The following is a 13637-nucleotide window of genomic DNA, read 5'->3' as shown; positions in this document are numbered from 1 at the left end:
GCTCAGTCTCGGAGACCAGGGTGTGGAGTCTGTCCTTAAGGCACTGTGAGGGCAGGGAAAAAAGAAACCAGTAGGAGAGGTCTGAAGATAGGGATTTCCTATTAAAGTTGACGCCACCATCTCATCTCCTGGTCCTTCCTCCATCCTAGATGACTAGGCCTGCTTCCTCTCAAAGCCACAAGGAATGTTCCATACCTCAGGACCACAGCCTATAGGTATTTCTGACTGCATCTACTGCTAGAGGGCATAGCAGCAGCAAACTTCTCTTCCTTAACCATCCCTGCCCTCACCTTGACCCTCTTACCTGCCAAACCTCTTGATTCTCCTGACCTTTGACTGCTGTCCCTCTCAGGCAGTGTCTTTTTCTGTTTGTTTTTAGAGACAGGGCATCACCATGTACCCCTGGCTGACCATGACTTCCTTATGTAGACCAGGCTGGCCTCTAACTCAAGAGAACCATCTGCCTCTGCCTCCCGAGTGCTGGGATTAAAGGATGTGCCACCACACTAGGCAGTGTCTGTCTTGACTACACTACTCCACCTGTTCTTTGGTGAGATATTTTATATGCCCCTGGTTCTCACTCTCCCCTGAAGGACCAGGGCCCATTATCTGGGCTGTAGATCCCATAGGTCCAATGCCTACTGAATATTTCTCTTCTGTGTCTCATAGGCAAGTGTCCAAAACAGTGCATCACATCTTTTCCTGAAAAACAACTTTCCTCATTTCCTTCAGCCACCAGTGGTACCACAACTCAACCAAACTCCTGAGCAGGAAGCCAGGAAGCCATCCTAAGCAGCACTTTTGTTTTTCAAAACATTTATTGATATTTTATGTGGGCATGTGTGTATAAGTCAGAGCACAATTTGAGGGAGTTAGTTTTCTCCTGTCATGAGAATCAACAGGATTGAATTCAGGATGTTATGCTTGGTGGCAAGTGCCTTTATCAATTTAGTCATCTCACTGACCATTTATTTATTTATTTAGAGACAGCATCTCAGGGAGCACAAGTTGGGCAAGGATAATCTTGAACTCTTGAGCCTCCCTAGTGCGGGGATTATAGGTGTGGGCCTCCTGGCCAGGCTGAAGAATCTAGAAGTGTCATGTTATGCTTGGTGGCAAGTGCCTTTATCAATTGAGTCATCTCACTGACCATTTATTTATTTATTTATTTATTTATTTATTTAGAGACAGCATCTCAGGGAGCACAAGTTGGGCAAGGATAATCTTGAACTCTTGAGCCTCCCTAGTGTGGGGATTATAGGTGTGGGCCTCCTGGCCAGGCTGAAGAATCTAGAAGTGTCACTGTGAATGATATCTGTCTTAGAAATGGTAAACAAAAGATTGGCTAGAGAGGGGGCTCGGTGGTTAAGAGGACTGGAGTTGGATTCTCTGCACCCACATGGCAGCTCACAACCATATGTACCTCCAGTTCCAGGGGATCTGATGCCCTCTTCTGGCCTCGCAAAGCACTGCCCACATATGGTGCACATCTATATACATAAAATCAATAAATTAAAAAAGAAAGACAGAAATGGTAAACTATAGCTATAGCATTGTGTAACACAGGGTGATGGCTGGATTACAGCCAAGTAAAAGTGGCTTCCATCAAGGTGGAACTCTGGCAAAGCAAGCTAAGGAAGAGAGGTGTGTAACCAGGCAGCAGGCCAGGCAACAATTCAGTTCTTACCTGTGATATGCAGCTGGTGCAGCCTGTGATAGGCCAGGGCTGCATCTCTCGCACTGCTCTTAGCTTCGTCCTCAAAGCCAGCTGCAGTGGCTGGGGTAGCCCGCCAGCGCTGGAAGACTTTTTTGAGTATCCAGCGTACCAGGCGCAGCTTCTGCAGGCTGTACCGGATCACATTCCAGGAGAGGCTGCAGGCCAAGTCCAAGCGGGAGGTAGGCAGTGCCCGGCCCAAAACTGATAAGCAGGTTTGAAGATTGGCAGCAGCAGCCGCAAAATCGCCCTATAAAGCAGCAAGTGGTAATAATGGTCACTAGTCTTGGCCGTGGCCTTTTTGTTTTCAGACACTTCTATTTTACCAACCTTGTTATTAGAATAAAGCATGTTTGTTATGAGAATAAAACACAGTTTCCATTAAAGAAACTCTCAAAAATTTTGGAAAGCTACAAAAACATAAAAAGAAGCCACGTGTAACCTCACCCCCACAGACATTCTGATGAACTCCCTGACCATTTTACTAAATGAAATAGGACTGTGTTCTGTCTTTGAGCAAATGTTGGCAGTTTCCAGCAACTTCAAAACAGCAACTCTTTTGTTTTCTTTTTTGAGACAAGGTTTCTTGTGTAGTTCTGGCTGTCCTGGAACCTACTCTGTAGAACTGGTTGGTCTAGAACACAGAGATCCATCTGCCTCTGCCTCCTGAGTGCGGGGACCAAGGGTGTGCGCCACCTACTGCCCGGCTGCCACAGCAGCTTTTATAAAGAAGGTAGAAACTAGATTTTAGATAAATTACATGCTTAGGTTCTGGAAATTTGTTGAGCCTCACCTCAGAGTTGCTCAACCACAGCTCTGGAATTGTAGCCTATGATTCTGTGGCCTGTAGAAGGCCAAGAAGCACAGCTTTAAGGACAACTTATAGCCAAATTGCTAAACTACCTCAATTTGGGATCTCTGCCAAGCTGAGGGTCCCCAAAGGAGTCTACGGCACCTTGCTGATTCTGGTGACTGAGAGAGGTTATCAATGGCTATGAGAAGCTCTTTCCCTAAAAGACTCACTGTTTTCCAGGATATCTTTGATTTTGCTCCTTTGTCTCAATCAGTCCAGCTCTCCCTAAAAATCCTTCCCTAGCAAGAATGCAGCCTCCCACTCAGGGAAGCTGACTTGTTCCGGCCCTGCAGCCTGCCTCCTGGTCACTGCTCAAATACAAGGGCATCTGAGTGTTTCCAAATAACCTCGAAAGAGCCCTTAGTGATTTCCAGCTTCTTCCACCTTTGAGTTAACACAGTTATTACTTACTTTACATCTAAAAATACTTATTCACATCTACCTTTCTGAAGTGTTGAATTCCAGGTTTTTATCTGTTTTTGCACCTTTTCTAAGAACCTCTTAAATTGTTTCTGTACCGTTCATATTTCCCAATCTATCCTTAACAAAGTCACCAGAATGGCATCATGAAACACCCTTACACCTGCATCTATGACAGTCTTGTGACCTCCAGCATCACATCTGTATTTTAGGACCCAGGGCTGTGGGCAGACTCCAATGAACTACAACTGAGGTGTGACAGCCTGTTACAGGGAGAGTAAACACTGGCTTACTGTTGTTCAGGACTGTTCTCTGTCACATGACTCCCAAAGTGTGCATGTTTAACTCCTTCAGGGTCATAAGATGCTACAGACTGCTCCCCGTAACTTCTCCTTATACTGATTCCAAATAAAAACCATCAGCTAATTTTCCTGCTCAAAAATCTTCCTTGAGCCCCGATTCATCAGTGAACTGGAGAGACTGCACACAGTTAAGAGTGCTTGATACTCTTCCAGAGGACCAAAGTCTGGCTCCCAGCAGCCACACCAGGAGGCTCACAGCTACCTACAACTCCAGCTCTAGGGATTCTGACGTCCTTCTCTGGCTCTGTGGGTACCTGTACTCGTGTGCATTCCTGTATACCTTCATACAGACACACACACATAAATAAAAATAAGTCTAAGCCGGGCGATGGTGGCGCACGCCTTTAATCCCAGCACTCGGGAGGCAGAGGCAGGCGGATCTCTGTGAGTTCAAGACCAGCCTGGTCTACAGAGCTAGTTCCAGGACAGGCTCCAAAGCCACAGAGAAACCCTGTCTCGAAAAACCAAAAAAAAAAAAAAAAAAAAAAAAAAAAAAAAGTCTAAAAAAAAAAAGACTTAACTCAGTTATAAGTCAAAGTCAGTACTCGGCAAAGGTGGACCACTACACCTCCAGCCTTCACTGCCATCTCTTTGATAGATCCTTCACTTTTGACACATATATCCTCTACTTGTCAAGAGTTGAATGTGAATGTTCCCCTCCCCCCAAAGGCTTATGTGGTCCAGCACTTGGTCCCCAGCTGGTAGTAATTCTTTAGAAGGTTGTGGAACCTTCATGTGGAACCTTCAGGACTAAGGCCTGGCTGACAGAAGCGGGGTGCTAGTGGCAGATCTTGCAAGTGATCTCCATTTATAGCTCCTGATGACTGATGAGCTCTCTGCTTCCTCATCTGCCGAGATGTCAGGATACCATACCACAAGCTCATGCCCTGTGACTACCAGCCTTCCCCAGGAGGGACTGAAAGTATGAGCTCAAACACACTTCTCCCTTAAATTGCTTCTGTTAGGTACTTGGTTACAAAAAGAAAGCGACTAATACATTACTCATGGCACTATCAGCTTGAAAGGTCCTGCCATGCCTGCTTGTCTGTCCTTAGTGAGGACAGCACCACCTATACCGAGACTCACAGCACAGTATGCCATACCACAGACAAAGCTCATCTAGTGTTCAAAGATAACCTATGCACAGGTGCACCATCCATCACTGCCTTGGGCCTGTTGCAGGTCACCGGACTTCATACAACAACATGCACTGAGTTCTTGTTTCAGCATAGAGGAAGGTGAAGAAAGGTGGATGACAGAACTCACTTTGGCAAGGTCTAGGTCGGCCTGCTTCCGGTGTCTCCAGAAGGTGACTGAGGAGCGTGAGTGTGGACGGATCACTGGCTCCCCGTGGACCAACAGCTTCACAAAGACGCTCAAGACAATCACACCATTTACCAGCCACAAGAGGAGAGTCGGCATCATCCAGTCAAACCAGCCCCCAGAACCTAAAGAGGGGCAGCTCAGCTCAGACTACCAGGCAGGCCCCTTGTGAAATTCCAAGGCTCCTGACGGTCTCCAGAAGTGTGAGGTCAAAGAGCCTTCTGCATCATTTTCAGAAGAAATAGTAGACAATTGTAGAGTATAAAGAGAAATCTTTATATCCCCTGGCACCATGGAACTGAGTGCCACACAAACCTCAGTTTAAGGACATTAGGACATCAAACTCACACCTGACATAATGCCACATAGTCCCTCAAACAGGCACTTCCCCCATCTCTCCCAATCCCTCTCCACAGTAACTGTAACTAAGCAGGTTCTGGGTTTGCTTTAGTTGCCTGTCCCAGCTAAACTAAAGCTTGACTTATTATGCATAACTTAGGCCAGCCCCTGATGGAAGCAAGTGGTGGGAGGCCCAAACCCCATTTTGATTAGGTGGATACACCATGCAGTTTTACACAGGGTCCTTTCGCCACAGCAGCCCGCCTAACCCAGGCAGCATCAGGGAACCCACCTACCTGACTCCAATGACAGTACACTGCGGCCAGAGCCTGAGTATGGGTGCTGCTCAGCATCGTGGGCTCCTCCCCACTGAAGCAAGGAAGTCAAGGGGTTAAAGGAGAGGCCCAAGAAGGTGAGGACGCACAGCAGAATTCGAGATCGGTCCACCATGCCCAGTGCCACAGGAGGAGAGTCTGGTTCATCCTTGACCTTCAAAACAGCAACACAGGCTTAGCATGATTACCATCTGTGTTCATGCAGCACTTTGTGGGGCCCCCAGAAGTCACAGACATTTGATATCTGGTTTCCAGTTGGTGCCTTAGGGAGGAATATGAGGAAAAGTCTTCCTGGAGAAGTATGTCACCACTTGGAGTGGGTTTGGGATTTCATAATGCTCACACCATACCCAGTGTGCTCTCTGCCTTCTGCTTGTAGATCGGGGTGTGAGCTCTCAGCTGTTCCGGCCACCATGCCTTTCTCTGCTCTGCCATCATAGACTCTAACCCTCTCTTTCAATAAGTCACCTTGGTCATGGTATTTTGTCACATCAAGAGAAAAGTACCTAAAATACTATTTTTATCCATACACCAAGAAACAGACTGTGGGTTTTAAATTCAAAATCATTAAGTCAGAGAGGAAAAAAGCCAGAAGGAAACTAAGAAGTCCACAATTCAAACTATTACTCAAACATTGGAATCTTTTTATTGCTGACTGAGTATATCCCACAGAACAAAAGTAAGGAGTACAGGGTCTCACAATGTATATCGCTGGCTGGCCCAGAACTCTCTGTACAGACCAGGATGAGCCTTGAACTCACAGACCTGCCTGTCACTGCCTCCCGAGTGCCAGGTCAACTTTCTTACAAAATGGATATCTACAAGAACAGAGAGCATACTGGGGTTGAAGACGTAGAAATCAAGGAGCACTCCCATGACTACTATTTTTTGTTTTTGAGACAGGGTCTCTTGTTATTTTTGCCACTGTGTAGAGTACATGAGCAACAATGTTGTGGCTAAAAAACAAACTAAGAGACCTGGAGAGAGAATTACTCATTTGGCCCGCTATATCTGGGTTTTTATCACAGGTTCTATATCTCAGGCGCTCAATGTTGCATGCTTAGCACTATTTCATTGTGTTCACACCACACCTCAATAATGATAGAAACCATGCTTTACAGTAAAGAGTCTAACTTTTTTAGGGGGAGGTTTGCTTTTGTTCATGGATTCAAAGGTTTTAGTTCCTCATACTAGGGACAGCTGTGGTGGCAGAGCTGAGTAGCTCATCTCACCTTGGTGGCGAGGGAAAACACAGAAAAGGAGAGAATGCTTATTAAAACTAGAATGTGGTCAGGTGGTAGTGCCATACACCTTTAATCTCAGCACTTGGGAGGCAGATCTCTCAGTTTGAGGCCAGCCTGGTCTGTACAGCAAGTTCTAGGACAGGCTCCAAAGCTATAGAGAAACTCTGTCTTGAAAAAAACAAAAACTGGAATGTGCTTTTTGTGTCCCTTTGATTTTACAGACAGAACTGGAAACACAGGCCCTAGAGAACTGACAAGGGGTGAGGAAGGGGACTGGAGCCAAGATTTTTCCCTAGTCCTGACACACACATTCAAAATTTTATGTTATATGGACTACTTTTGCCAAATCATATTTACAAAAATGTTTCCAAGAATGCTGGGTGAGCCTGACCTACATAGAGAACATAGAGAGTTCAAGGCCAGCTAGGACTGCATAGTGAGATCAACGCTTGAAAGAAAGAGAGAGAGAGAGAGAGAGAGAGAGAGAGAGAGAGAGAGAGAGAGAGAGAGAAAACAGAATGTTTATTTAGCATGCATGAAGTCCTGCTATGGCTCCTTAGCAGCTCCTACACTGAAGGCACTGGCAATGCCTACATTCGCAGCACTTGGTAGAGGGACAAGAAAATGGGGGTCAAGGCCATCCTAGTTTCATAGCAACTTCTAGGCCAATTAGAGCAACATGATAACTTTCAAACAAACAAAACTATACGCTTTTGGAGTTAAGAATGCCAATGTCAAGATGCGGTATAGGATCCAGTCTCCCAAGGTCCCAAGAAAGTCATTAAGCTTAGGGCCTTTTCTAACTAATTCGACAAAACTTCAATTGCCATGGGCTTTTTGTTGCTCAGGGACCATTTAAGAGCCCTGGGTTGGTGGAATGTTATCTGTTAGATTGCAAATTGTAGTCGTTCTGGAAAGAGCAGCCAGAGGCGGCCTCACTCTAAACTAGCAGAGCAGCCTCAGAAAGTGGTCTTGCCAGGCCCATTATGGGCAGAGGAAGTAATGGAGCACATCCAGCAACTCCCAGAGCCTACCGCCTGGCAGCTGCTCATTCAAGATCTGGACTCATTCCTCTCTGTCGGGGCTTTCTGTAGGACCTGTTAAATCTGAATGTCTGTGTCATCCAGAGGCAGCTTGTTCCTTTTTGGATTTTTTTGTTTTTGTTTTTGAGATGGTCTTGCTGCCGTCTCAGTATCTTCCTGCCTTAGCCTCCCTTGTGCTGGGATTATAGGCATGCACCGCAACACTTGTCAGTTTTCGCCCCTTTAGATGTAGCTAATATCACAGAATTCCTGGTCCTCTCCACTGATCCAGTCACCTCTCTGCGGCCACTGTTGCCTTAGGGAAAATGAGTGATTTTGAGGGTACTCATACCTTTGCATCATCCAGCAGAGGACTTCCTGGCTCAGAGTCAATGGAATAAGGGGAGAAGCCTGCCTGGGACCCTGAGTCAGAGGCCGGGGGAGACATCAGAAGGACATTCTGATTAAAGTCATCCATCTTCAAGTCCACATCACTGTCCACCAGACTGCCTAAGTCAATGCCTTTCAGGAGCTCTGTAAAGAAAACCCCCGTAGAAAACGATTCATTTCTACAAAATCCTGCATGGATGGGGCCTCATACACATCTGAGTCTTCCGTTATGCCCATCACAGGACTTCTCCAAACAACTGTGAGGTTTGATAGGCCTTCCCAATAGGCAGACTTACTGTTTTTCTGATTTGCCAATTTCAGCACCATGTTCTCCTGACGCAGCTTGTGATTGACCTGCTGCAAATATTTGATGTAATCAATGGCCTTCCTCAGAACGCCAGACTTGTGCATCTGGGAAGGAAGAGACAGGAAATACAGCTAAAGCAGTGCATGCTGGAGTCAGGAGAGCAGAGCCAGAGTTCACGAGTGAGAGCATAGCTGGGGGTGTCAAATGCTGGCTCGAATGTGGCTAACTGGGACAAAACTCACCCTAACTCTGAAACTCTTTTTTTTCCTTTCTAACTCACTCTGGTGTCCATTCAGCTTTTGCCTTCATCTTCCCTGAACTCCCATGACAAAGACAGAGGCAACACTGAGGCACCAATCTACCTTCTTCTTGGCACTTACCTTGGCATCTGTTCCCATGACCAAGTCCTTCAACTCTATGATTTTGTCGTTGATAGAGGATCGATAGCGCTTTTCAATAATATTATGTGTTGTCCGCCTCTCTCCTTCTTTGGGGGGCTCTAGCTGCTTTACACCCCCGGGTACTTGCTTAATAGGAACTTTTTCTTGTCCCATCATTACAGGCATTGTGGTCAGAATGGTCCCATTGCTGCCAACCAGGGTCTAGAACAAGGGCAGAGTTATCCTGTTAGTTTAAATAAAGTAACCTCATAACAAAAAGTTGCTTATTCCTACATATGGGGTATCTGCTGGGAGTGCTCCTGCATATGGGGTGTCAGCTGGAAATGCTCTGTATAGTCTAATACCTCCTGGGCTAATGAGAATAGGTCCCTAAAAACTTTAAGACTTCATCAAGAGTTCCTTGGCTCCTCTCTTGCCCTCAGAGTCACTGTCAGTAAGCTGTACGACCCAAAGATCAGTTCAGAGTTCTGATCTGGGGGTGACAGAAAAAAACCACCTCTGAATAGACACGCATGAACTTCACTGAACTACATTAACTGGACCAAGAGAACACTTTCTCTGAGTATGTGACACATTTCTTCTCTTCTCAATGACAAGTAAATTCCCATAATTCTTTCTACTGTTTGGCCATTAGAGATTACAAGGGTAAAACTCACATTTCCATTCAGAGCTGTTTTCTTAACTAATCAGATCAACCACAGAAGCCCCTATCCCTCATTTCTACTTTTCACTGTTCCCATGCTTACTAATTTTTGCCCTAATTTTCTTCGATAAATGGCTAGAAATCCAAATGGTCAGTAAAGAGACAAAACCATGCTCTACTTTATTAAAATTAAAAGTAATTCACTGAGCCGGGCAGTGGTGGCGCATGCCTTTAATCCCAGCACTTGGGAGGCAGAGGCAGGCAGATCTCTGTGAGTTCGAGGCCAGCCTAGTCTACAAGAGCTAGTTCCGGGACGGGCACCAAAGCTACAGAGAAACCCTGTCTCGGAAAACCAAAAAAAAAAAAAGGTAATTCACTGAGCTGGTCGTAACTGCTCACACCTTTAATCCCAGAACTTAGGAGGAGATGCAGATTCCAAACCATCCAGGGCTACTCAGTAACACTCTATCTAAAAAGTCAGCTAGGCAAGAAGGCAAACGCCTTTAACTCCAGCCCTCAGAAGCTTAGGCAGGAAGATTTTTGAGTTTGAGGCCAACCTAAGGGCTATTTTGAGAGATCCTATATAAAAATAAAATAAACAAAACAAAAAATAATTTATACATAACAAATACCATTTTAAAGAAGTTTGATGAAGTTTTACATGAATACAAGATGCAGTACCCAAGCCAAGACAAAAACCTTCACGTTAGGATGTCCCCTCTCATCCTCTGGGAATGAATGTTCCCTTTGTCCTGCCCTATAGCCCTTCTGTGACAATCACCACAGCCATGTTTCCTCTCTTGAGCTTCTTACTAACGGAATCACCAGTGTGAATTTCTGAGACAGGCTTCTTGTTATCATTGTGAGGATTAACCAAATTGCCTTATGCATCGGTACCCCCTTTCTTATTGTTGGCAGGAGTTTCATTTTACGGGTGTGCTGTGAGTTCTTTATTATTCCAGGAATGGGTACTGGGTGCCCCCGTTCTTCACAGTTTTTCTTCTGAGATAAAAATCTCACATAGCTCAGGCTAGCCCCAAGGTTGCCACGTAGTTGAGAATGACATTGAAATTCTGATCCTCCAACCTCTGCTTCCCCAGTGCTGGGGAATCATGTGCAGTCATGTGACACCACACATGTTTATGTGTTGCTGGGGTTTGGACCCAGAGTCTCATACACGCTAAGCAAATATTCTATCAACTGGCTATACATCTCCAGCCCTAGAGTTTGGTTTTTATGAATAAAGCTAGTGCTTCCAAAACTTACATCATCTTTTACTCAAAGTGGCTGGGATCCCAGAACTGAAGGATGGTGCTTTCCTTGTCTTGACACCTTTCCCTGTCTGGTGACTGCAGAAGTCAAACCTCCATGGCAACAATAGTACCTAAGAGATGATGGCTCTATGTGGAGCTGTTCCCCAGCTGCAGGGTTCATCTGGTGATCTTTTCCACCCCCTTGCAAGTTCCCAAGATTAATAACACACTCTGGCAATATTTCTTCAAGGGAAAAAGCAAAACTAAAAGTGGAGTGATATTTACAATCTGACATATTCTATAAAAGCTCCCAATGTCTACTTAGCAGGTTTAAAATACTCTGACAAGCAATAGAAGGCGAATGCAACTCTTACTGGTACTTGAAGGGCAGCCGTCTGGAGGGGGGTGGTGAGGGCAGTGAGGGCTGGATTCTGGACTGCAGCCATAACAGGGCTGCCATCTGTTTTCAGTGTGGTCAAAACAAGGGAATCTGTCTTAATGATCTGAGGCTGAACAAGGACCTAGGAGGAGGACAAAAAGTAGCATTATTTTTTGTATTTTTTTTCATTTGGTTCTTGTTACACAGACTCATCAGAAGAGTAAAAAAAACATTTTCACAGAATTGAAAACAAACAAAAAAGGAAATCCCCTACAGACAATTCCCGAAGTTGGCTATTTTGTGCAGCCTGCATCCCCTGCTGAAGGGGCAGCTCAAGAGTTTAAAGGCTTCAGACTTGCTAGCCTGGACAGAACAGGGAAGTACAGCTGAGAGAACCAGGATAGCCAGGTACATGGGCAAGAACTAAAAGTGATAAACCTAGGTTTTGTTTGTTTTTTACAATAAATTAATTTGTGGTCAGCAGGATGGCTCCATGGTTAAGGTGCCTGTCACCAAAGCTCGATGAACTGACTCTGACCCCCAGAACTCACGAGGTGGGAAGAGAGAACTGCTGTGAAACTCCTTCAGCCAATAGCCTTTAAGAGACCCACCCACTTTGGGCGTGATCTCACGTACTATAAAGACTCGTTTGTTAGTAAGAAAACAGCTCAGATACTGTATTGCATATAGCCTGTTTTTGTATGTGTGAAGTGAATGCACATGTATGTGCAGATACACACATCTATCTGAGAGTACACACGAGCTCTCTCTGTCTTACTGTCTTGCAGGTTCTTAGTGAACTAGAAGCTTCCATTTTGGCTATCACCCTCAGTGGGCTCAGGATAGCCTATCTCAAACCCCTTCCCAAAGCTCGGTTTATAGGCACAAGCAGCCATGCTTGTGTACTGAGGATGCAAACACAGTACTTGATGGATGTAGCTGTGGTGGTGGTGGCACTTGCCTTTAATCCCAGCACTTGGGAGACGGAGGCAGGTGGATCTCTATGAGTTTGAGGACAGCCTGGTCCACAGAGTGAGTTCCAGGACAGCCAGAGCTACACAGAGAGAACGTGTCTTAAACCAAATACACAAACAAAAGTCAAACAGGTCCTAATGTTTACAAGAGCAAGCAATCTTACCTACTAAGTCACCTCCATAGCCCCGTAAAACATGCTTTTTTTTTAAATTACAAAAATAATACACATTTAGTATCCACTGCAGAACAGGGAAAACAAACGAAAGATATGGAGAGGATAAGGGGGGTCACAACTCAGGTGCAGAAGTTGGGGTAGCTTGTAAGAGTTGGTTCTTCCTTCCACTATGTAGGTCCTGGGGACTGAACTCAGACTTTTAGGCTTGGTAACAGGTGCCTGCGTCCACTGAGCCACTTCATGAGCCCTCCTTCCAGGTTAGACTCATCATATGTGTCAACACCATACAGTCACTATCCCGGCCTTCCCCAAGGATGCCAGAGGGTATCTACAGGTGGAGCTCACTCTGGTCTCTGCTATACTCACAGGTATATCCTGTCCAGGTTCCCTTCTTAGCCCTCCCAGCTGTTGTGTATACCCTCTTGATGACCCTTAGCATGCCAGAGTTTCTACCAAAGAATAGCTCAGAGTCGCCCCCAGTCCTCCTTGAATCCTTTCCAAGCTACCTACCGGGACCTGCTGCACCTGGGGTGCAGCAACTGTCTGCACTGTGGCTGGGGCAAGGGTCTGCAGTGTGCCATTGGCTGTCTGTGTCAACACCCGCTGGGCCTGTACAGTCTGCACCTGCTGCTGGATCGTGACTGGCTGTACCTGCGGGGATGTCACCAGGCTTTGGACTTGAGGCTGCAGGACTTTGGGGAAGAGAAGAAAAAGTTACATGGATAAGAAATGCACCGTGTCTCTGTAGCTGCAGCATAACTTGAGGATGGAGTGTCTCATCATGACTTCTACTCCCCACCTGCTGCTGAAGAAGATGTGCACAGCCATTTACAAGCTGGTTTAGAGAATAGGAACATCCCGTGAGGGCTGCATCAATTTCTGATAGAATGAGTACAAATTGTTTTATTACTCTGGGTGCTGGAGTGAAAGTAAGGGAAGCTACTTGGCAAATGGCTGCACCCGCAATGAAGTTAATAGACGTTGAGAACCAACAACCCCCCAGAGTCTCATTGCCTCCTATCCTTTCTAAATGGGAAATCTGCTTTGGGATTATAGTCTCTGCTTTCTGCTATACTGCCTCCTCCAAAGTCTCAAACCCACCAGAAAACTACGTGTGTCTTCAAACTGAGAGAATCCAGAGCTCCCCACTGTCACTGGAGATAGCACACCACAGAAAGAACAAGTGCTCCAGTCACTTACTCGCTCAACATACACTGAGAGCCCGCCATGAGGGGCTGCTATTCAGAGAAGCAGCACCTATTTGAAAAATGATATTTGTCTCCACAGTGCTTGTTTAGGAATTATTTGTTGAGGGAATGGTTCTCGTCCGTGGATGCCCAGATCTAATGGCTAACTATGTATGTTTCAGACCTAATTTTATTCAGGACTCTACCTCTAGTTATCAGGACAAGCCTGCATCTACCATGTTTGCTGGACTCTGAAGTAGGTCTAAACGGGTATAAGGTCTTTGAGGAAGAAGACACGTTCCTGTACCATTCTGC

The 13637-nt window shown here is 45.7% G+C and overlaps 1 protein-coding gene across 2 annotated transcripts in view; it reads right to left on the bottom strand.

Moving 5' to 3' along the window:
• Srebf2 (sterol regulatory element binding transcription factor 2) overlaps positions 1-13637 on the bottom strand; it is a 59922-nt gene that overhangs the window by 22044 nt on the left and 24241 nt on the right. For both annotated transcript variants that reach the window (XM_057791588.1, XM_057791590.1), the window contains exons 3-10: positions 12646-12827; positions 10981-11127; positions 8690-8911; positions 8299-8413; positions 7965-8146; positions 5308-5500; positions 4616-4797; positions 1688-1964 (exon numbers count right to left, since the gene is read on the bottom strand). In XM_057791588.1, the coding sequence (XP_057647571.1) occupies positions 1688-1964; positions 4616-4797; positions 5308-5500; positions 7965-8146; positions 8299-8413; positions 8690-8911; positions 10981-11127; positions 12646-12827 (1500 nt within the window). The remainder of the gene's footprint in view (positions 1-1687; positions 1965-4615; positions 4798-5307; positions 5501-7964; positions 8147-8298; positions 8414-8689; positions 8912-10980; positions 11128-12645; positions 12828-13637) is intronic.

This window comes from Chionomys nivalis, chromosome 17, assembly GCF_950005125.1.
Source record: "Chionomys nivalis chromosome 17, mChiNiv1.1, whole genome shotgun sequence".
Lineage (NCBI taxonomy): Eukaryota > Metazoa > Chordata > Mammalia > Rodentia > Cricetidae > Chionomys > Chionomys nivalis.
Note: the sequence above shows the minus strand (reverse complement) of the source record. Positions and strands in the feature narration are given on the sequence as shown.